General features: G+C 37.0%; 1 protein-coding gene across 4 annotated transcripts in view; it reads left to right on the plus strand.

Annotated features, from left to right (window-relative positions):
* The window catches only part of dnc (phosphodiesterase dunce), a 900811-nt gene extending 878583 nt beyond the window's left edge, over positions 1 to 22228 (plus strand). For all 4 annotated transcript variants that reach the window (XM_067136623.2, XM_067136624.2, XM_067136625.2 and 1 more), the window contains 5 exons: positions 3759 to 3852; positions 8699 to 9006; positions 9880 to 10144; positions 13561 to 14021; positions 14211 to 22228. In XM_067136623.2, the coding sequence (XP_066992724.1) occupies positions 3759 to 3852; positions 8699 to 9006; positions 9880 to 10144; positions 13561 to 14021; positions 14211 to 14558 (1476 nt within the window). In that variant the 3' untranslated portion in view covers positions 14559 to 22228. The remainder of the gene's footprint in view (positions 1 to 3758; positions 3853 to 8698; positions 9007 to 9879; positions 10145 to 13560; positions 14022 to 14210) is intronic.
* Positions 22229 to 23223: the final 995 nt, after the last annotated feature.

Below are 23223 nucleotides of genomic sequence, written 5' to 3' on the forward strand. Positions count from 1 at the left end.
TATTATTATTATTATTATTATTATTATTATTATTATTATTATTATTATTATTATTATTTATTAAGTGGTGTTGGAATACTTTCTGATCGGCCCGATAGCTAGGTAGTTTGATTCCTTAAAACTACTCCCCATCACCACCACTTTCTGATTGTCTGTTACATTTTTCAACACGATCTCTTAGTATTGGCATACTGCCATATATTGATTGCCTTAAAAAACAGAAATTTGGCTTTCGGTCTTATCATCATGTAGCCAGCTGCAACTTTGTATTTTCCTTCTTATTACTTATGAATTAACTTGATGAATTGATGTTGTACATTTTAAGACGCACACAAACACCCAGCCCCCAAGCCAGCATGGATGCACCTGGAGGAGTGAAAGGTAAAGGCTTTCTCTACTCGTAACATCAGCATTATATGGGATAGAGTAGTTAGCTCTATGCCCAGTCACCTTTGGCCCAAGAATTTATCTGATACTCATTTCTGGCGAGGATTGAATGGACCAGTGAATCTCAGGGCTTAGGTCTCCAGGAAAAGACGTACTTTTTTAAAGTTCTTACCTTCCTGAAGGGGATTCGAACCTATACCCTTTCGACTGAGACTAGTGAGGGGTCCGAACTGCCTCAGATTATGTCCGAGAGAAATCTTCGGCGAACTACAGTTGGTCATGGTTGATTTAAAAAAGTGAAGGTAACAATTCCTCTGCCATTTCTAGCAGCTCACATTCGCTCTCGTTACATATACGGCAATGTTTTCGAATTCTCATAATATAATTCTTGAATAGCAGCTTTCGGACGAAATACCCTCTCCTTCAGTCATTGAGGACGAATGCTCTAACACACACATGCTTTCGTGCGGGACGTATTTGGTCACGCACGTGCTTAGCACGTGGGTAGACCTGTTGAGAGAGCAATTTGCTGTAGCCTAAAGCAAGGATGATCGTGACCATACAAGGTACCTCAGTACGCGTGACTTATTCTTCTCCTCAAACTTTTCGACATCCCTATAAGGAAACGGCGCTCCAATAGTTGCAGGATTAATCATCGAAGTCTTTCCGGAACTGTGGCTCGACTAAACCTCGTGGGCGAAAAACTGAGCAGTCTATTTTGTTGCTGTTTATGGAGACCACAATTTACTGTATTTGAATATAGCACTGGAGTAAATGGTCAGAGACTGTGAGTACACTTCAAACAAAACCCAGGAGAAATTCGCACTCAGGATAACCACCATAAGTCACGCGGGCACATATTCGTCGTCTTCGAGCAAAAGAAACGGATATTCATGGTCGACTAGCCATGTTCGGGACCATGGTACTAACTTTGTTTTCAAATTCACTCGCATAACTTGCCTGTATGACCGAATGAAGATAGATTACATCGAATATCAATTGAAGAAAATGTATAACCATTACGATGATATATAAGTGTATAACTATATAGATAGATAGATAGATAGATAGATAGATAGATAGATAGATAGATAGATAGATAGATATAAAGTTGGCGTTATTTGTTATATAATTTAAACGCGGTGTGTGAAAGAAGAATTCCGCAGTCATTTATTTCGGACTCCATTCCCTTTTCTTGCTATATGTTGATGCTATCTGTTTCTCCAATCTTAGCTTCGGCTACAGAAGTTGTGAAAATTGATACGTGTGAATTTCCTTGAACGTAAAGCCTCCTCCGGACATAAAGCTCTCACAGATCCGGGAAATGTATAGTATTTTGTGCGATGTAACTTATAATGACAAGATATGTAGCTAGAAAGGATGTGAATGTTGGTCAGTTGAGTCATCATGAATCACAAAGGCAAGCAGCCGGACAGACAGGAAGGGTCGCGAAACCATTACAGTAGTGCTGACGTCAAAATTGCCCTCGTGACTCAAACACACATACTTTCACTTACGTAGACAACGTGCAATGGTATTACCTAGCTGCCGCTGTTGCTTTTTCTCTGTGATGCAGATAGTTTCAGTCTATAGTTCCGCATTAAGGGAGGATAAAACCTTTCAACCGTTAGGAGTCACTTCTTGAGTTTTGATCTGAATAGCTTCGTTCTAACCAGTTACCATATTGACACAGTATCCAGTTAGAAGATCTGGAGTACATTATGCCAATGATTAATTTCCTTAACCTTTCATTGAACACGGTGAGTATAGATTGACTGTGTTTACGTTTTAGTGATAAGTTCAATTTAACCGACTCGAAAGTCATTATTCAGATTGATTCTTTAGCAAACTAACAACATGCATTTTTCACATAATACCATCTTGTTAAGATAACTTTTAAATTGCTCCTTTGGATGTAACAAGTGTTACTCTTCATTGATGGTTGTCCCAGGGGAAATTTGCCTTACGTATCCCCGTTTCTACTCACATAATAATACGCCTTTGGTATGAGTATGGATTATGAAAAGGTATAGCTGAGTCCCTACATTATATCGGACTGGACATCGAATTTGCTAACGATGTAAATGGTATAGAAGTGAAGAGAATGCCATACATTCCGATTGGACTTAATCTACCGACATGTGCTTGAGTATTTGAGCACCTTCAAATACTACCAGACTGACCCGGGATCGAAAGCCAGCGCTGTACCATCCGGACCACTCGTCCCGGCGACGTGGATATCCTGCTGAAAACTGCATAGTTTCATAGATGCGTCTCCATTAAAAAATACTAGTTTTCTGCGCGACACTTAAAGAAAAAACGAGTGAAATATATTCTTCACAATTTATAGGAACGTTAGTTTTCTGAGGCTCTGAAAACCGTAAACGTAGTTAATGGGACGTAAAGCCATTGTTATTATTATTATTATTATTATTATTATTATTATTATTATTATTTTATTATTATTATTGATTTACTGAAGATACATGAGAATCCTGTAGATGTATTACTTACTGAGTTGAATCTGAAACAGGTCGAAGGAATCACTTGTATCATTTTGCCTTGGTAGATTAGATCATCCGACGACCTCCCAAAGGCGGTGTGTTTCTTCCATCCTGCTTTTATAGCTGTGTAATCCCCAACGAAAGGCAATTTCTTGCAAATTGGAAATGGACCAGAGGATAAATTCTCCGACCCCAGTGAATAAACTGATAAGTAACATTGCTAGCAAAAATGAGATATCTACACCAATTTATTCCCCTATTCAGACTCCACATTCATGTTTACACAGATAAGCACTGGCCCTTCCTCTTGTCGCATACGAGAATATGTACAACCACATATCTATATATCTGAGATATCTGATTATGTGTTTCGAAGTTCATTTTATGACTTATCAGCTTATTCACCGGAGACAGAGAATTATATCCCGTCGGCAAACGGTTATTCGGAATTCTTCTAGATTACTGTTATTGGTTCACTTCACTGCATTCTGTTCTCATCTTTGGAATGCCCGCATGGCAATATGAATTCTATAGATCTCTGTAAAAATATGAATTAGATTCGGAAAACTGGCTTTAAACCAGTAGAGGATGGATAGGGTAATATTTTGACCTATTCTTGAGTGATAGTACACGAATAAATCGTGTGGTAAACACTACACCTCGACTCTCTTTTGCACCCCAAGGGAATCTACTTGTGGAGGTAATCCTTCGGTACGTACATGAATACTCACAAAATAATCTGCTTAAAATGTATGTCTATTTTCAGGCTGATAAGCGATGTTCTGAATGAAGTTTATATTTATATATATTGTACATGAATTTTCAGCTATATTGAAATAACGTGGTTTTTCCTTTCTTCTGTTACAGTTCAAGCGGATGCTGAACAAAGAGCTGAGCCACTTCTCAGAGTCAAGCAAATCCGGAAACCAGATATCGGAATACATCTGCTCCACATTTCTCGGTGAGTTTTCACATATCCCCATGAATTTCCATTATTTGCAGTACCAGGGTTCAGCTCTGAAATAATTGTTTATTCCCACTGTAAAAGAAATATAAATCAAAGCACACAGATGAATTAGCTAATTTAAAAAAAAAAAAAAATTATATGTGCTATCTTATTTGCTTTGAATTCTACATATTAGAAAAACGGTTTATTTAAGTTTGCTGTTCAGATTGCTGCTGGAATTCGTAATAAATACAGTACAGTATATGCTTTACTGAGCCATTAGAGCTCACACTACATTTATACTTACAAACTAATATTTGTTGAAAAGGTCTTTGCTCCCAAACGAACTTGCCGCTAACTTTCGTCCTTGTAAATTAAGTCACCGTGTTCAATGGAGGCCATTCTTCTCATAGGTTGCTTGGTAATTTGTACTGCATTGTATTGATTGTAAACGAGCAAATGCCACAAAGCCTGTAATGTACACAGCATATTTGACTCGCTCATCCCCGCAGAAACTACATTTTAAATTTATTTCTTTTCCCGCTCCTATTGCATAATGGAGGAGGCCTTTCCGACCTTGACATTTGCTGTGCCCATGAGCAGCCTTAACGGTCTGTCGTCATGCAGATGAATCCCAGAAGTTAGACGGAACGGTCTGATCGTATCTGTTGTATTTCTATCATAAGCCGTATAATCGAAGACAGAACTTACGAATAATTATGTCGTTCGATATACAGCGTGTCATTGGCAAAGTTTTGGGGAAGACGCTTTAAGATTCAGGATATTATTATTATTATTATTATTATTATTATTATTATTATTATTATTATTATTATTATTATTATTATTATTATTATTATTGTATGGATGTTGAGTGCTCAGAACGAAGGCTGGTTTGGACCTCAACAGCTTCTCCATCAGCTGTGATAGGTGGCCTAGGCGTCACTGAAGAGGCGTACTAGGGAAATGAGGAGTGAGGTATCCCGTTGCTTTCCTCAGTGAATCAGAACTTACTGCATATCAGGTCTGCCAAGCCCACTGAAATGCCCGCACCAACCGACCCTGTGAACAACATTTTTACACCATTTATAACAGGGACTGGCTGCATGAGAAATGACATTACTAGCATCACTCATTCCTCGGTCAAACTTGCAAACTTGTGTGCTCGTCTCGAGGTGGTGCGGCTCTTTTCAGGCGCACTGCCAATGGAAGTGAGCTGCATGTACCATTTTAACCACATACCAGCCCCTCCTGCCATTCTTACATCACTGGCAATACCGGAAATCGAAAGGGGCCTACGGGGGCCGGCTTTTGCTTTGAAGTATGACTAATTTTGGCCCTTGTTACATCCCTCTTTTTACTTAGCAAGGCATACTAATGTAAAGGTAATGCACAGCTGAAGATGACTTTATAAGGGGAGTCGAAACCGGTACTGTAGTATAGGAACTTGCAATGGACTTGTATTGATTGGGTGGATCCTCTCTCTTCTATGATATATGATAACTATCGATACGGAAAAATGAAACTAATAAATCAAGATAAGTGGTATGTTCCGAGCTGTCAGCGGAGAGATGGCGTGGAATGACATTAGTAGACGAATAAGTTTATTATTATTTGCTATTTGCTTTACGTCGCTCCAACACAGGCAGGTCTTTTGGCGACGACGGGATAGGAAAGGACTAGGAGTGGGCAGGAAGCGGCCTTAATTAATTAATTAAGGCACAGACCCAGCATTTGCCTGGTGTAAAATAGGGAAACCTCGGAAAACCATCTTCAGGGCTGCCGATAGTGGATTCGAACCCACTATCTCCCGAATGCACGCTCACAGCTGCGCGACCCTAACAGCACAGCCACCTGCTCGGAAATACTTTTCTAGAACCACATATAGCAATCTAGAGGTAAAGTAGAAAATGTGATTGTTCCGTGCACCTGCGCATATTTTTGCGTCACGTTGTTTGCAGACTAGAGTTCTTTCTTTAGCTCGGAAACAAATGGATTTGTTTTGTATTATGCCTGATAAATTATGCGGTATTTGCACGCTTGTATAAGGATTTCATGTTTTGAACTTTCTTATCTGTATGACTTCTCTTCTATAATAAAGCTCTGGTTAAGAAATGTGCACCAGTTGTTACACAATAATTGTGACGCTAGTTTTCAATAAACGTAGCCAAAAGAAGTTCTGCGCTCGTAAATTATTGGTGATAACAAAAATAAATAAAGAATGGAGCTAGACAGAACTTAGGGCAAAATAATAAACCACAATGTCAGATCTATTGTGAACCTGTTGCTACATATCCAGATAAATTGAGTGTGGTCAAGAGGTCGTGTAAGATAATAGCTCTTTATAGATATATGTCCATCACTTGACATTCGTTTTCTCATCACTACAAATGTACATGTACCTCCGTGACGTACAGACTGGATCTTGCAGCTGGGCTTAACCTCGTTTCAAATTATAATCCATATAAAGTGACAGAAAGTTTGTAGCAATTATCCAATGATTTATTTGCTAGTTCCTTATATAGTTCGTTGTTTCGAAGAATGGCAATAATAAAAGTTGGTAAGGATGCGTTTTTGGTGCATGTAAATATAGGAGTGAACGAAATTTCTATCCGGCATATAGATCTAAAAAACATTAGAGCATATGGCACTCTTGATAGTGATGTGTCCAGCGGATGGGGACGTTAAGCCTTGAGCAGACCCCGTGGCGTTATTCGACAGGAGTAGGCTACGTGCCGACACCGGGTTTCACCCTCCCCCTACATCATCATCATACACCAGAAAGACCTGCACCAGGCCTCTCAGGAATCCACCCGCAATCAATCAATCAATCAATCAATCAATCAATCAATCAATCAATCAATGTATAATTGCTAATCTGAAAAACACGCAATTACTAAGAAATAGAGTTGCGGTCGATGATGTCCGGATTGGAAGGACTAGAACTCGTTCCTTCCTCAATGTGACGAAGTTTAGAACGTCGCTCTGTACTTCTGAGGTTCCTCAAGATCGATCGGATATCGGACGAACGTCTTTCATTGAAAAATGTATTGTAGACTACAGGATTGGGGAAAGTAAGTGACTAGCGTTACGAAATGTTGACTACATCGCCCTAGTCTCCAGCACTGGAAGGGATAGACTTGCAGAACATGAAGAGGCAAGCATATTGTGACTTCAGATAAGATCGAAATCTCTACAAAATTCAAGACAATTTTTATCCCTGATTCAGTCGGACAATAAGTAAATTCAATTAAATTGTGTGATGATCTTGGTTTGCCTTTTTGCAAGTACATGGATTCTGCGTTTAAGAAAGATTCCATTGCTATTTGTACAACCGCGACCTTCGATTCGTATCTCTTGTGTAAAGTTATATTTTTGTTTCCAGATATCTAGTCTTCCGTTTTTAATATTCTCTTCATATGGAAATTCGTAGAATTATTGTCTTGTTTGTTGTGAAAAAGAAAGTGACCACTGGGAATTTCATGTTCTCGTATGACAAACTTTAACTGTCTTCAGGTATTGATAATACCAACTTATGACGCAAAATGTTAGTTTATCGGAGCACGCTTATCATCTTGAAAGCCAAATTTCTGCGTACATCCTGAAGTAGTTGTCCTTAACTGCCGATAACTGCAGGAGGTGAAACATCTTGACGTCATTGTATTCCGGAGGGGGAAACAAACTTCGAATTACCTGTTGTGCTTCTATATAGTACAACGTAGTTCGGTTTGGTATGATGCTCGTTGTTTAAAAGGGCCTAAGAGCTAAGGCATCGGCCCTAAATAAAAAATGTGCAAGTATACAATAAACCCGACTGCGTGTCATAGTCACCTATGAGTCTCCTTATACCCTGCAGGTTGCTCGGTCTATTCGAAGTCAGTCAGTTGGCATTTAAGTTTAAGGAACTGAACCAGAAAATGAAGGGATTCCGTGTGGACATGGAGGCAAATAAATCTTAAAGTATACTAGTTGTTTTCATGCGAAATGGTAAAATTAATGCGTTTTTAATTCAATAGATGTATTAATTTAGAAATAATATTTTCGACTATTTCGACTAGTACCAAGAGTAACCGACGGATTTCACTTCTTTTAAATGATAATACTGTAAATAATGCTATTTTAACATCTCTCCCGAGTGCCGGGCTGAGTGGCTCAGACGGTTGAGGCGTTGGCTTTTGACCGCACTTGGCAGGTTCGATCCTAACTCAGTCCGGTGGTATTTGAAGGTGCTCAAATACGTCAGGCTGGTGTCGTTAGATTTACTGGCACGTAAAAGAACTTCTGCGGGACTAAATTCCGGCATCCCGGTGTCTCTAAAAAATCCGTAAAAGTAGTTAGTGGAACGTAAAGCCAATAACATTATTCTGTCTCGGAGTGACGGTAGCTCGCCCTGAGGAGATGCTTTTTTACGGACCAGTGTCTCAAATGCTGATCGACTGCGCCGGGATTCGATATTCGATTTCGCAATCTTCAATACAGCAATCAGTTGGCGAGTGCCTTAACAAATACGCTACTCGGTCTTTAATATTTTTAATAGTTGGAGATTATAGAATTACTAGTAGAACTCTTGCTACAAATATCCGCTTTCATGCAAATTATTTTTTAATAAGACAGCGAGCCGTAGAAAAGCACCATTCAAGTGCAGTATGTGAATTAATGGGGAAAATTGTAGTTAGTAATTTAGATGTCACGGAATGAACTTCGTAAAATTTGTCAAGTCTTTTGTCTCGAAGCACAGCAAATACGCAATCCCTTTAGATTAAGGCTAGATCTGAGCTAGTTGTATAATTCGTAACTCTGAATTATGTGACCATGAGGCCACGGAAAATATACTAAATCGATAATTGATTTCTAATTCCAGACAAGCAGCAGGAGCTGGACTTGCCGTCGTTGCGTATAGAGGACACTGAACCACGGGCAGCCAAGAAAAAAGAACGTCCTCGCCATGGCTCGAACACCATGTCTCAGATCTCTGGCGTCAAGAGGCCACTATGTCATACCAACAGTTTCACAGGGGAGAAACTGCCCAAACACGGCGTAGAAACACCACACGAAGAGGATCTGGGCCGCATGCTGGGAGACATTGACCGCTGGGGAATAGATATCTTCAGGATAGGAGAACTGTCCAACAATCGACCTCTTACTGCCGTCGCTTACACCTGCTTCCAGGTTAGTAACACTCCAGTCAAGTTCAAAGGTCAGTCTACGTGATAGTAGTTGTCTGGTCGGTATCACATTTTTTTTCCCTTCTATTTTTCTTGTTACCAGCTTGCCTAGTGCAAACAGAGATAGTTCTATTAAGATAAAATGGGGTCCCTGACATTAATGTTTTGAGTTTTACCACACTAATTCTGGGAAAGTGCTTGGATAAATCTTGGGATTCTTTATTTCATTTTAACATTAATGGGACCCTAATTTAGTTCGAACATCATAATAAGACAAATTGTTAGACATTTACACACAGTAGAGAAACATGGGTGACATTCAACAATATGACTGGTTTCATCTGGACATGACTAGATTTATCACTTGTTTATTCCTCTCCATTACTTCTGTTGGAAAGAACATTAATGTTTTTACTATTACTCTTCCTGGCTATTTTCTAATTATATGAGGTTGGCACTGCAAGTGGATTTAGCCCAGTTTTATGGCTAAATGGCCTTCCTAAAACCATCCCTATGTGGATGTATTCACTATTCTGTCTCCCTGTAGTTGTTGGTAGCGTGATGTGTTTTGTAAGACTAACTCAAATACCCAGTCCCCGAGCCAGAGAAATTAATTGGACATAGCTAAAATCCTCAGTCTGATTGGGCATTAAACCTAGGACCCTTCAAACCTAAGGCCACTACACTGACCATCCAGTGGAGTCGGTCATTGGAAAATAAATTTAATATGACATGGAAACCAGAACGAATTGGCAATTTTTCCCTTAATAAGCCAGGATTGACGTTAAAAATTGGGATGTCCAGCAACTCTATAAAATGTACATTTCAATATTTTAATGTAGTTAAAAGCTAACTGTGTGTTTGTTGTTTGTTACAGAACCGTGAGCTGTTGAAGACATTCATGATCCCCCCAAAAGTATTCGTCACTTTCATGATGACATTGGAAGACCATTACGTAAAAGACAACCCGTTCCACAATAGCTTACATGCTGCAGACGTAACACAGTCCACCAATGTTCTCCTCAACTCACCAGCACTAGAATCTGTGTTCACACCTCTAGAGATCATGGCTGCACTCTTCGCAGCCACTATCCATGATGTGGACCATCCAGGCCTCACCAACCAGTTCCTTATCAACTCCAGTGAGTATCTTGCATATCGAAACATGAAAATTAGTTTTGAAATGGCCATTGTAAAGCCATACTGAATTAAGCACCACAAAATTAATTTGTGGAAAACCAAAGTTAAAATTTAGTCATGAAATTAAATTAACTGTATGATTTCCATTATGCAGGCTGAGTCTCTCCTTAATGGCAAAATGCAGGAAGGTGACTAGGGCCATGATAAAGAGGATAGTTTTTTTTTAACAATTTGCTGCACATCGCACCAAGACAGATAGGTCTTATGGCAACGATGGGATAGAAAAGGCCTAGGAGTGGGAAGTAAGCAGCCATGGCCTTAATTACGGTACAGTCCCAGCATTTGCCTGGTGTGAAAATGGAAAACCGTGGAAAACTATCTTCAGGGCTGCCGACAATGGGGTTCGAACCCACTATCTCCCGGATGCAAGCTCACAGTTGCGCGCCCCTAATCGCGTGGCTAACTTGCCCGGTGAAAGAGGATAGTAACAACTATCCATTATACAACTAATTAATTATAGTTCATCAAAGTTGGAGGAGAAAGTGCAGTGTGTTGCATTGTGCTGACTTTAGCATGTCAACAGAAGTCACTTTGAGTAACTGCTGTGACATTTCTTGTGCAGCCCGGCATAGACCCTGTTATGCAAAGTGCACTCATCGATAGTCTGTCCTCAGTTTGTAGTTTGAGAAGGTCTCGTACACACCCTCTATTCACGCTCGCACTTAAATTGTGTATGTTATGATTGTTACTAAGGACTGACAATTGTTCCAGAATCATCAGATGTGGGCCTGGATGTGCAAGTACTATTTTAGTAGCATGCAGTTTAGTACAAAATTGGTAGTGAATTTGATTGAGAATAAATAAAAACTGAAAATTGAAATTGAAATTGTACATCTTGACTTTGTTATCTTCCTTATCACTTTGCTTTTTTGCCATAGAGGAGAGTCTCACTCAGTATACTCATATTTAAGACATTGTGTGCACTTGGTTCATTATGGCTGGCCGAGATCTCAGTTGTGTAGTACATTATGGCTAAATCCTTTTTGTGATATAAGTTTGATTTTTGTGGGATATGACAGTTCATTATGATACAGAATAATTCTGGGTTTTTAAAATAATTTTATTAAACTGGCTATAGGATATCTGTGCATATTTATCTGTAAACAATCTGAAGAAACACAGAGTGCTTACATTCAGCAATCTTTTTATCAAATACATAGTCCTCACCATCAGTGTCAGAATCTAGGGGTTCAACATCATCAGAATCTTCCTCTTTTTCTTCATGTACTAACAGGGACTTGTAAAATTCATACTGTAATGAATTGAAGGAACATCTGTACTTAATCTCAGAAGTTGAAGACAGGTAGCTGACTCATCCTTCCATCCTACAATAGCTGAGAGTGTGATTTTAACATGCTTTTCTGTGTTTGAGACTGAGTACACTTCCTTTCTTCATTTGAGAATAATCATATATAGAGAGGTAATATGATGAGTACAATGGATTGTCCTTATCCTTTTGTGTTTTCTTGTTTGTCCTTTTGTAATCTCTTTCTGTTGATCCCTCTTCCTACACTACCTGCCGTTGTGTTTGTCCAGTTATGTATTCCTTTTCTTGTTCATGTCTCTCTGTAGTATATGACTTGATTTGACACATGTTTGTTCCTTACCAGTATGCATTTGAGACTGAGTTATGTGATATTGCTTACAAGGAGAGGCCAGACTCTGTGTCGAACTGATTTCAACGAGCCACCGCTCCGGTTGCCAGTGATGTAACTCTGCAAGTATATGTGCATTGTATTGGAATCGGGGATTCATCAATTTTTCGGAAATTATTAGGTTGTGGACCTGACATGTTCAAGTAAAATTTGTTCATTTTTCAGTGTTCTATCACCTCCACTTGGTCCAAAGCAGATCCTGCGTCATGATGGTTCACCTCAATTTTTTCGGAAACGAAAGCGTATTGACTGAAACTCTTCTACAGGAGTTACTGTTGAATGTCCCTCGACAGGAACAGTACATTGAAGCTCGTTGAAATCTGTTGGGCGCAGGGTCTGGCCTCTCCATGTTAGACATAATATGAGTGCAGAGCTAGTCATAGCAAAGCAGTGCCAGACTCAGCTTGGATATGCGGTTTTCATAAATATATATCACCAGTTGTGATTCAGTGGATGGTTGTTTAATTACTCACTTATGAGAAAATGAAGTTACCCAAGTCATAATTGAATACTTCAGTAAAATTATTTGCAGCATTTTGTATGCATTTTCTGTAAATGTGGATGTTACAATAGATATTTCTTCTTAAGTATTAGCTCTGAAGGGTAGGAGATTTGAGACTGAACAAGTCCATGCAAACTATCTTCCTCATGATCCATATCGATGTGACATACAAATGAGAGAAAGAAATTTTTTCAAACAAGGTCCAGTGTCATAAGAAGGTAACAGCAGCTCATCACATTCTCATAATATCTGAGAGACTCACGACCCCCTGTGGGTGAGGGCGGTAGAATAACACCCGCGGTATCCCCTGCATGTTGTAAGAGGTGTCTAATAGGGACCCTATGGGCTCTGAACTTTGAAGCATAGGTTGGCAACCACAGGGCCCTTAGCTCAGTTCTGGCATTGCTTCCACTTCCTTGTGTCAGACTCCTCACTTTCATCTAATCTATCCGACCTCCCTTGGTCAAATCTTATTCTTTTCTGACCCCAAAGCTATTAGTTTTTTAAGGGCTAGGGAGTCTTTCATTTTCATGCCCTTCGTGGCCCTTGTCTTTCTTTGGCAGATACCTTAATTTTTCACCTGTGTTGGATCCCTTCCATTTTGTTTTTCTCTGATTAGTGTTATATAAAGGGTGGTTGCCTAGTTGTACTTCCTCTTAAAACAGTAATCACCACCATCACTACTCAGACTCACGCTATCATAAGGACTTCCTAACTTTCAAAACTATATTGAATATGACATCAAAAGTATTTTTAGCTATAAGCTATTTTAACTGTTAACAAATTTTCAAACCATAATTTGATAATATCACTCATCCCTCCCCGCCCCTCTTTCCATAACACTTTACTTTAGTTTGAACTAAGTTAATTATTTTGAAGGTTTTCAGATGTCTTTTTAGGATTAAGAAGAGATGAATATGTCCTTACTTCTTGCAAATATTACACCTAAACAGGACGTAGCACTAGCCAAAACATGCACTACAGCTTTAAATTTGCCAAAGTCATATAAATATTATCGATTAGGTGGAATCAAGTTATTTCTCTCAATTGTAAGCCAGTGTGTTTGAAGTCTAAATGATAAGGAAAAAAGGGATGTAAAATTGTTTTTAAATTTTACTATCTCCAAGCCCCTGTGTTGTATTTTATAATGTTCAAGATATTTTATGGAGTTTATAATCATAATTCTTTTCTTATCTTCTAGGTTCTGAACTAGCACTCATGTACAATGATGAATCGGTGCTAGAAAATCATCATCTGGCTGTTGCTTTCAAACTACTCCAGAATGAAGGATGTGACATTTTTGTGAATATGGGTAAGAAGCAGAGGCAGACACTCCGTAAGATGGTCATAGACATGGTGTTATCGACAGACATGTCTAAACATATGAGCCTGTTGGCGGACCTGAAAACCATGGTGGAGACAAAGAAAGTGGCTGGCTCTGGTGTTCTTCTCCTTGATAACTACACTGACAGAATACAAGTTCTAGAGAACCTAGTTCACTGTGCTGACCTCAGCAATCCAACCAAACCACTGGCGCTATATAAGCGATGGGTTGAATTGCTCATGGAGGAGTTCTTCCAGCAGGGTGACCGTGAACGAGAGCAGAATTTGGACATCAGCCCTATGTGTGACCGACACAGTGCCACAATAGAGAAATCCCAGGTAGATACTAATTACTATTTATTCTTTGAAAACGATTATTTCCCTTGATACCATAATTTAAAAAAGCTAACAGTCCATCAGTTACCATATCTTCTATGGATTTAACTCCTGATCCTTCCTGAGCATTTATGAATCTTTGTCATCTAGCATGTCCTGCAACAAGTAAAATATCTTCTTTGTTATTTTCAGGTTGGCTTCATTGATTATATTGTACATCCATTGTGGGAAACATGGGCAGATCTTGTCCATCCGGATGCACAAGATATACTTGACACCTTGGAAGAGAATCGTGATTGGTACCAGAGCATGATTCCTCCCAGTCCTCCTCCATCAGAGTTCTGTGAACAGGGCCATGAGGAAGAAGATGAGGAGGGTGAAGAAGAACAAGAAGTTCACGTCCATGGCAGTGGAGGAGGACAGGAAGAGGCTGCATCTGGTCCTGCCCAGGATCGAATACGTTTCCAGGTGACACTTGAAGAAGGCGAGGGAGAAGATGGCGAAGATGGAGAAGACTCGGGCGCAGGCTCGGGAATGTGACGGAGGTTCCTGGGACTTTGCAGGAAGCTGCACGAGAAGGTGCAGCAATGGTGGAGGATTAGACAGTGAGGAGAGGATTGAAAGAAATGGCGTACATGTCTTGTCTACCCTCCTCATTCCTTCCTGAGTATGGGAGGGAGACGTCTCAATAGCGATGGTTCCTCTCTGATGATTTATTATCAAATATGTATAATATTACTAGGTTTTCCAGCTTTGATAGAACTGGAAATGTTTTTATCTTGCTTGATGAAAAGAGGAACCAAATGCTTTATTTTATGGAAAGTACAGATGAAAACTATGATAGGAACACAATATCAGCCTGATACAACTGCTCAGTTTGTATTATAACATCTAATGAGAAGAATATGATATTTAAATAATAAAAGAATTCAGGAACTGAAGCAATATTCTTAAAAGGAATCATTGTGTCCCTACAGAATGGTAAAAGCTTGGAGTATGTACGTTGACTCGGAGAGGGATTACGAAGACTGCTTTGCAAGCAGAAATACTATTAAATGTGTAATGTCTAAAGAATAACACTCTGGTACCAAAACAATAGAAAGAGTAGTTAAATAAATAAATGAATACCATATTTCAATAACCCTTAATCTATTTTAATATATTATTAAAGAGAAAACACATAAATAATATTGTTTTAATACGTGGCTATTTAGGGAATGTATTTGTGTAAAGTCTCGGTTGGATTTTGGGGCAAATATTGAAACATCTCACCAAACAAGTAGCAGTTTCATTCCTCTTTTGGCAGCTATGAAGATAAATGTATAATTATATATCTACCATATTTATTGTTTCGTTAGCAGAAAGTGTTACTTTTTTGGGGGAAGAGAAAAACGTAGTAAAGAAGAGGAAATAACAGCCAATTAAGATGCAAGTTATTTAACTCTAATTTTGAAAAATGTTTTGAGGTAAAACATTTGAAAAGAGGTTACGTTGTTCATGTTTTAAGCTGGTTGTGACTTGGTTTTCTTTCAAACTCAAAGTAGCTGTGTGAAGCTCATTTTAAAAGCAGAGCCTCTTTAGTTAGTTGGTCTTGATGTTTTGATATAAAACTGTAATGAGTGATGGAAATGCTATACCTCTGTTCTTTACTGTTTTGTAATACTGATTACCTTAAATGAAGTTTAGTGCTCAGGAAAGTGTTTCTGTTCTAGTTTAGGTTAAGCCATGCATTAATAAACATGCAAGGCTGGTACTGTATAAAAAAAGTAGTAAGAACTTATTTTTGGCAATATGTATCCTAAGATGAATATTGTCATGGATGTGATTTCTGACTTTAATGTATGTATCCTAGGATGATATGTTTTGACAGATGTGTTTTCATTCTTAGGACTGTTCAAATAATTTTACTCGTAATGGTATTTGATTTGGTGCCGGTCACCGAAAAAGGAGGTTAAAGAAATGGAGAATAAATGAGTTTGTGGAAAGTTCAACAAACCAAACCCATTATTGTAAAACCAAATTGTCTTTGAAGGCATTTTGCATGCAAAAGCAGAACCCTGCCCATATATGGTACTGAATGAACAGATTTCATAGTAAAGTCATTTTTAAGTTCATTTTTATTAAAATGAGTTTTAATTGACAATTGAAATCAATATATTTCATGAGCGATTTCAGAAATATAAGGCTGAGAAAGCTTGAATTGTGCAAGACAGAACGCTGGACGTTACTGGAGATATTTATGTAAACACGTTTAATTATAAGATGGAGACAAGCAGGGTTAAATACATTGTAGTTCTCCAGACATAAACCTAAAAAATGTGTAATGTAGATATTGTTGCTAAGAGAAAATCAAAGATAGGCCCTGGTGGTTTCTACTGTTTTCTTATTACGTTTTTTCCTATTTATGTTTTCTTAGTGTTAAGTGAGCTGTGTGTGTATATGTGTGTGTGAGTGTGTGTGTGAGATATCGCTCTTGGAGCTGCGCAAAGCCCCCATGTACCTTCTTGATGACAGAAAAATAGACTATCAAGTTTTCACTTTTCATGATGAACACCATGATAGGTGTTCATGTCTTGACTCAGTGAGCTCTTGTAAGTGAAGAGAGCGATACTTTTTTTTTTTTTTCTCTCTTTTACTAGTCACAGAAAGTTAGGTGGACTTTGTGTATACAGGATTATAGTCTTTTGAGAAGCAAAGCCAAGGTTTATGTCAAGTAAAAATGTTAAAAAGCAGTAGCAATCACATTTGGAAAGCAAGTACTTTTTGTTGTCATTGTTGTTACTATTTGTTCTCACTGTGAATAATATGCGTGTTTGAAGAAAATTGTGTACTTTCAAGTGTTATCAGTCTCATAAACCTTGGTTTTTGTGTATATGTTTGATATTTAACCTTCTGTTCTGGTATAGAAATTGTTAATTTAACCATGGTGACTTTGTACAACACCAGAAATGTTATCATTAGGGCATTGCATTTTACTCTTCCTCATTATAATTCACTGTAATTTTAAGGAAGTCTGTTTTGATGAATGAAGTGGATTACTGACATATCACAATTGCTTAATGCTTTTTACCATATACATGATAAAGAAGGCTTTAAATAATAAAACCTAAGATTCTAATTTCCATAATCAACTTCATTCATTTCTGGGCTTCAGTTTGCAACATGAGAATAAGTTCAAAATACCCTGGCTTTTTGTGGACAATTTTGTGAGGAGCACAAACTTATTGTACCTATTGTTAGTGCTTTGAAGATTGCACTGCAGTTAATTATTATTTTTTTAAGTTTTATATATTAATTGATGACTCGCTGTTAGTTTTTATAATTTTTATGGCTGTTTTATATAAAAGATCGATTTGAAAAATTTTTGAGAGCTGTAATTCCACTTTATACAAGAAGAATTATAACCTTCCTTAGATCTTCCTGTTCATAATTTCCTTCCCAAAACAACAAAATCATGTAAAGGAGTAAGAAAATAAAGTGAGAGATTGGACTGATATTACTGGTATATAATACTGGAACATAATAAAATTCTTGCCAGTTTACAGATTACGGTGTTTGCTGACAGTACCTATCACATGAATAAAATTTACAGGACCTGTATGCTTTAGTTCAAATGTTTGTATGTTGCCATAGGTTTCACAGGTTAACCAATTAAAACATCTGTGATATTTCTAAATAACAAACGTGTTCCATTTAAAATTTCACATGCACTTAGGTACACAGAGAGTCCTGATTTCAATTTTATATAGGCCTACTATGTACTAAAAAATTTCAGTCTTCGTTAGTGTGTCCTTCGAAGCTGTTCAAAAAGGTAATGAATGTAACAGGTCTATAGTACTAACACTGAGCTCTTAAACCATAAAATTGGAAAAATGCTAAAATGCACTAGACATTTATTTTTCTATTCATAAATTTCTTAACCTGCAAATGATGTCCAGTCTTAATTTTCCAGGAAACTTAATCATGTGAAAATATCCGTGGAAGAATTTATGGAGTTTCAAAATGTTCGTTTTCTCCCTCGACAGTCATTTACAAGTTTATTTTCCCCATTTATTTCTGATGTGATGTGATACGGTAAAGCACAAGAAGGAAACATTAAATATAGCAACCGAGCCTAGATCACGTAATAAATTAAGTCTTCATCAATGTCAGAAATGGCATTGAACATTCAGCTGGGTCAACATGTTACCTAGCCGGTGCTAATGAATGTAAAACGGTGCCGTACAGTTCACCCTCCGTCATTAACTGGCCCATGAACCAATCAGAATATTAGAATATCTTTTTGCCTATTTTATTTGTGTATTCTATTCAAGTTAACATTTTGATTCCTTTGTTTTAACTTTTTAAATATTTAACAAGTAAATCTTTGGTGTTACAAATTTTTCCATGATAATAAAATTGATTATCACTACAATAATCATTACCCTACTTCTCCTTCCTTTTTGGTAATCTATGAATTAAACTTACCATATTTATGAAATAATGGTATCTATTTTGAGCTTTACCATTCAAGTTCTAAAATTCCTAGCTGTGGCTCACAGCATATTTCGGGAATGGCAAATATCTGAAGGTTCGAAATAAATCCTGGCATTTAAGAAAATGTAATTGTAATTCAGAAGTGCTTGATGTGAACAGTAGATTTATTTCTCTTATACTATCTTCTTCTCTTTTACTTTACTCCCCTGTTTTTCCACTGTTATTCAAAGCATATTTTGCTTAACACAAAAAAGTCATGTATTTAGTGGCAGGAATTTATAAAGTTTAATACTTTGCCATCCATCTCATTTCTTTAATTTTTTATAAACTGAGAGTGAATAATTTGCATAAAACACTTATTTTCTATTACATAATAGGCCATGTGAGCAGTTTTTCTTCCTTTAATCTTCGTTTACAAGAAATATTAGTTCACTATACTTGTTACGCATAATCAGGTGCATTAGTTCACAGCTTCAGAAAACAGTGCTTCATCAATGTGTTAAATTTCTTTCTAAAACTGAACAATGTTCTGTCAGAGACTGCAATATAACGTTCAAAATTTTACTCAATAGATGTGCCAGGCAGTCTTCAAAGCGCTAGGAACAAGTATTAGAATTTATTCAAGCTAATGCTAGAGTCAAACTTGTCATGTCTCTTCACTGACCCCTCCCCCACGTAAAGATTTTGTGTTTGTATGATGTATGGTACTGCTTGTTTTTTGCTTTAATGGTATTGCACACATAGGAAACTATCAACTTACTCTAGATGATAGTGTGTTGGACTAATATGCAGCGTATCTAGTTATAAACTGCCCTTTTCTTTGCTGGTACAGTCACATTACAGTATCAGTGGGGGAAAATGGGGAATAATAGGTAACAGTTTGTCTTGTAGACACGAAGAGAAAATAAAATAAAAATATAGTGCATAGTTTTTTGACTCGAGTGTTTGCATTGAAAAATTCTTCTTTTTTTCAAGCAACAGTCATTGTTTAGAAAATGCTACCTACATGGAACATGAGCCTATCATCAAAATATTCATCATGACTGGTTCCTTAATTTCCGTGCAGACACTGTGCTCTATCCAAGATATGAATAGTGCATTTTTCTATTTGGTTTGGTAGGTAAGAGGACTTCCACTGAGAAAAACAAATAATTTGGGAACTGCTCATTCATCTTAAGAACTTGTGTTTCAGAAAAATATTGTTTTTGAACATGGGTTCTGCCTCATTCATGTTTTCTTAATAAGCTATATCCATATATATTAAGATAAATTTGCATAGTTTGAGTTTATGGATAGTTTAAAAACATGAATCATGATATTTAATCTTTATGATCTTTGACATCATAAGAGATTCGACACCAAATATCTACAATTGAATCTTGTATATCTGTAGATAAATACATTAACAAGTAGTTCAGTTAATGTTCAGTTAAAAATAGAGCTAAAACTCATCCAGTGTGGATTTTTGGTTCATATCATTCATTGCAAAAATAAAAAATAAAAAAAATAAAAAAAAGAAGAAGGAGGAAAGAGAAGCAGAAGATCTTGTAAATCATATTTTCAAGGAGAAAATGATATTTGGGCTAGATTGGTGTTCCTTGATACACAAGATGCTACAATAATTTCTGCAGTGGTTGAGCACTGAGTAGTCTGTTGAAACTAAGAACTTGAGTCATGACTCTGCTAAACAAGCAGAAACCATTGAGTAGATTGTGTGATATATTTTAATTGTGTGCTGTGTGTGTTAACTAATAAATATGTGTAACGTACAATTTTAATATAATTTGACTGTTCTTTGTCAGAACTGCAAAAGAAAAAGGGAAAAAAAAGAAAAAACATCATCAAAATTCGTGAATGAAGAATTTAAAGAAAGAAAAATTATCTTCATATCTGAAGTCCTGCCCGTAAATCATCACAGACCTCTCTCTTGCTCCTGTTAGTGTGGACAAGACACCTTCCCATAACGCGTGATTCTTTTTATATTTTACATATCCTTGCCATTGTACAAGTATTTTTCTTAAAATTTTGTCACCTTTCTTTATACTTATTTACTGTGTGGATATACTGTTGAACATAACTTTCCTTATTTATACAATTTTTAATTGTTAAGCTTTTTGGTACAGTTGTATTTTGGAACAGTTTGTATTTTTTTAATAGTGGTTTATTTAAAAATTGTACAATGCTACAAATTTTATAATTTTGTGAAGAAAAATGATGAATTGTTACTCATAATAGTGGGTTCTGGGGAACAGGAAAGTTAGTTATCTTGAAAGGTGTACAGCAGTATAACTAATATCCCTGCATAATGCTTGAACTTTTCTGTAATATGGTTCCATGTGTTTCTATCCAAGATGGCTATTACCACATGTACTTAATTTTAACAATGGTCAATTTGGTCAGTAAGGAATAGGCTTTTCCTTGGGTAATACATAATACTTTTAATAGGTACAATCCTAATGTATTAATAAAAGAAGAACTTTAGGAAATATCTCAGAGTTCAGTATTCAGGAACATTTCTACAAGTGATGAAGCAAGATAAAATTTAATTAATCTTTTAGCCAGATGACTATTTGGAGGTATATGCTTAGAATGGTGATTGCTGTAGTCAACATTATGCTTTGACCAAGTCAGTTCTTTAAAAAAGGAAGTATCTCCCATTCTAATGTTGAGAAAATTCTGACTCCATATTGTGAAGAACAATAATTCATTTATTATATCATCTGGAGCCTACATAGGCAAACCCCAAACAACTTGATAAGCAACCTGCAAAGCCAGCAAACACCATGTAGTTTGGAACAAACCTGTAGATGGAGGCATGAATCTGCAGTGGCATGTCTTAGACAAAGACTGATTACAGTTTGTATATACTTTAGACTTTAATTAACAAATAATAAATTAAATTTATTTTAGACTGAATATTATTCAAGTTTACAATATGAAAGAGTGATAGACAAAATAATGAACATTGTCACCTCATGTAGCTTGCGAGAAGGTCAAGCAAGACTCATTTTTGGTTTCATGCATAATCTACAGAGGTTCAAATTCTTCTATTTCATTTTCTTAGCAAATGGCAGAACTTAATGCATGAAGGTTCTAGTCATAAAAAGCATGCAAGGACATAGAACCCACTACTTATGGTAACATTTTTTCATCATGTCTTCGTTATTCATTATTCTGTATCACTGTTGTGATTTTAGTTTCCAAAATGTATATACTGTAGAAATTAATTTTTCATTTTGAAGTGTTGTAAAGTAGATGACTACCGCATTTAAAAAATCCAAAATTCTTAACATTTCTATTCCTCTCTATTCACTTTGATATTGTTCTCTCTCTCTCTCTCTCTCTCTTTCTCCTCTTCTCTTGTCCTCTTTCTCTACCCTCCTTTCCCCTTCCCCCCCACACTACTGTTAGTTGAAAGAATAATGTACAAAATGTGATATACCACATGAGATTTATTTTAGTTTCTCACTGCTGAGTTTGATTTTCTCTTCATATCACTTATTATGTAGAATGTATTCTAGAGCTTTAAAAAGTAATTTTAATTTGTTTCTTAAAAGTTTTGTGAACAAATAAAAGTTTAATGTTTATAAATCATTTTGCTTGGTACGCAGAAATATTGTCCAATGTTGTATGTTTACAAACAAAGAAAACTCAACCTATGTAAAAAGTGTAAGAGAGGTTTTACTAGCTTGTAAAATGGAAAATAAAGAATGTACGTTTCAAAGGATAAGGAACAGATGTTGGTTCTCAAACAAAGAAGAATAATTACCCCAGAGGTAGTTATTATTCTCAATATCCTGTGCTTTCCCCACATGCAGAAGTTTCTGGGGTTGTTCAACTCCCTGTGTTAACGAGAACAGCTCTTCTGATAACCTGGAAGGTAAGGGAAGGGCAGCAATGTTACATAACATTGGAAAGATTCTCATGTCTTGGTATGTGCTCCAAAGAATTCCAGCTCATGTTTATTGTTAATGACTCAAAATAAATGGCAGATGTAACTTTATTTATTTAATTGTATGGTGATGATAACTACAAATTCATAAGTCCAGGTCCAAGTGTTTCAGCCACTGTACAGCACTTTCTGAAAGATGAAACAGGTCGTTGGGGCTTCCAGAATAGGCATGAAGAGGGCAGCACTGGACGACATGGTCCATGGCCTACCCCTCTTCGCTGCATTCACTAATCACACCTCACTGGAATCCTACATTTTCTGCATCGAGACAATATTTCACTTTGCCTGACCCTATGGAGGCAAAGTGAATTGATGGAATCAATATTAAATAAAAAAAAAACAAATTTACTTACTTTGCTCAGTGTAAGTTTCACACATGTCATTAAGCTCTTAACTCTTAATGACAAAATTCATGGATGCTAAAGAACCCTGTTTGCATTTTTGTTTCCTCATCAATAATTATTATGTGTATATAACTATAGGAATATGACATTAGGTTCTCCTTCGTGGGCCATTGGAAATACTTCGGAGTCTTTTCCATGCATGTTACTACTACCCCATTTCTTCAAAACTAAACTTGAGTAAAGATGGCCTTCATATTTAACAGAAATGCAGCTTCCTTCACTAATAATGTCTGGTGTGATGATGTGGTTACTGTTTCTGTCTTCTTCATTTTTATCTGAAGAATGTAACTTGGCACACTTAGAGTCACTGTCATCCAACTGGAGGCTCGTGTTGCTTTCGCTGTGCTGTCTAAAGGCAAGAGTTGTTTCCTGA

Source organism: Anabrus simplex, chromosome 1 (genome assembly GCF_040414725.1).
Source record: "Anabrus simplex isolate iqAnaSimp1 chromosome 1, ASM4041472v1, whole genome shotgun sequence".
Taxonomy (NCBI): domain Eukaryota; kingdom Metazoa; phylum Arthropoda; class Insecta; order Orthoptera; family Tettigoniidae; genus Anabrus; species Anabrus simplex.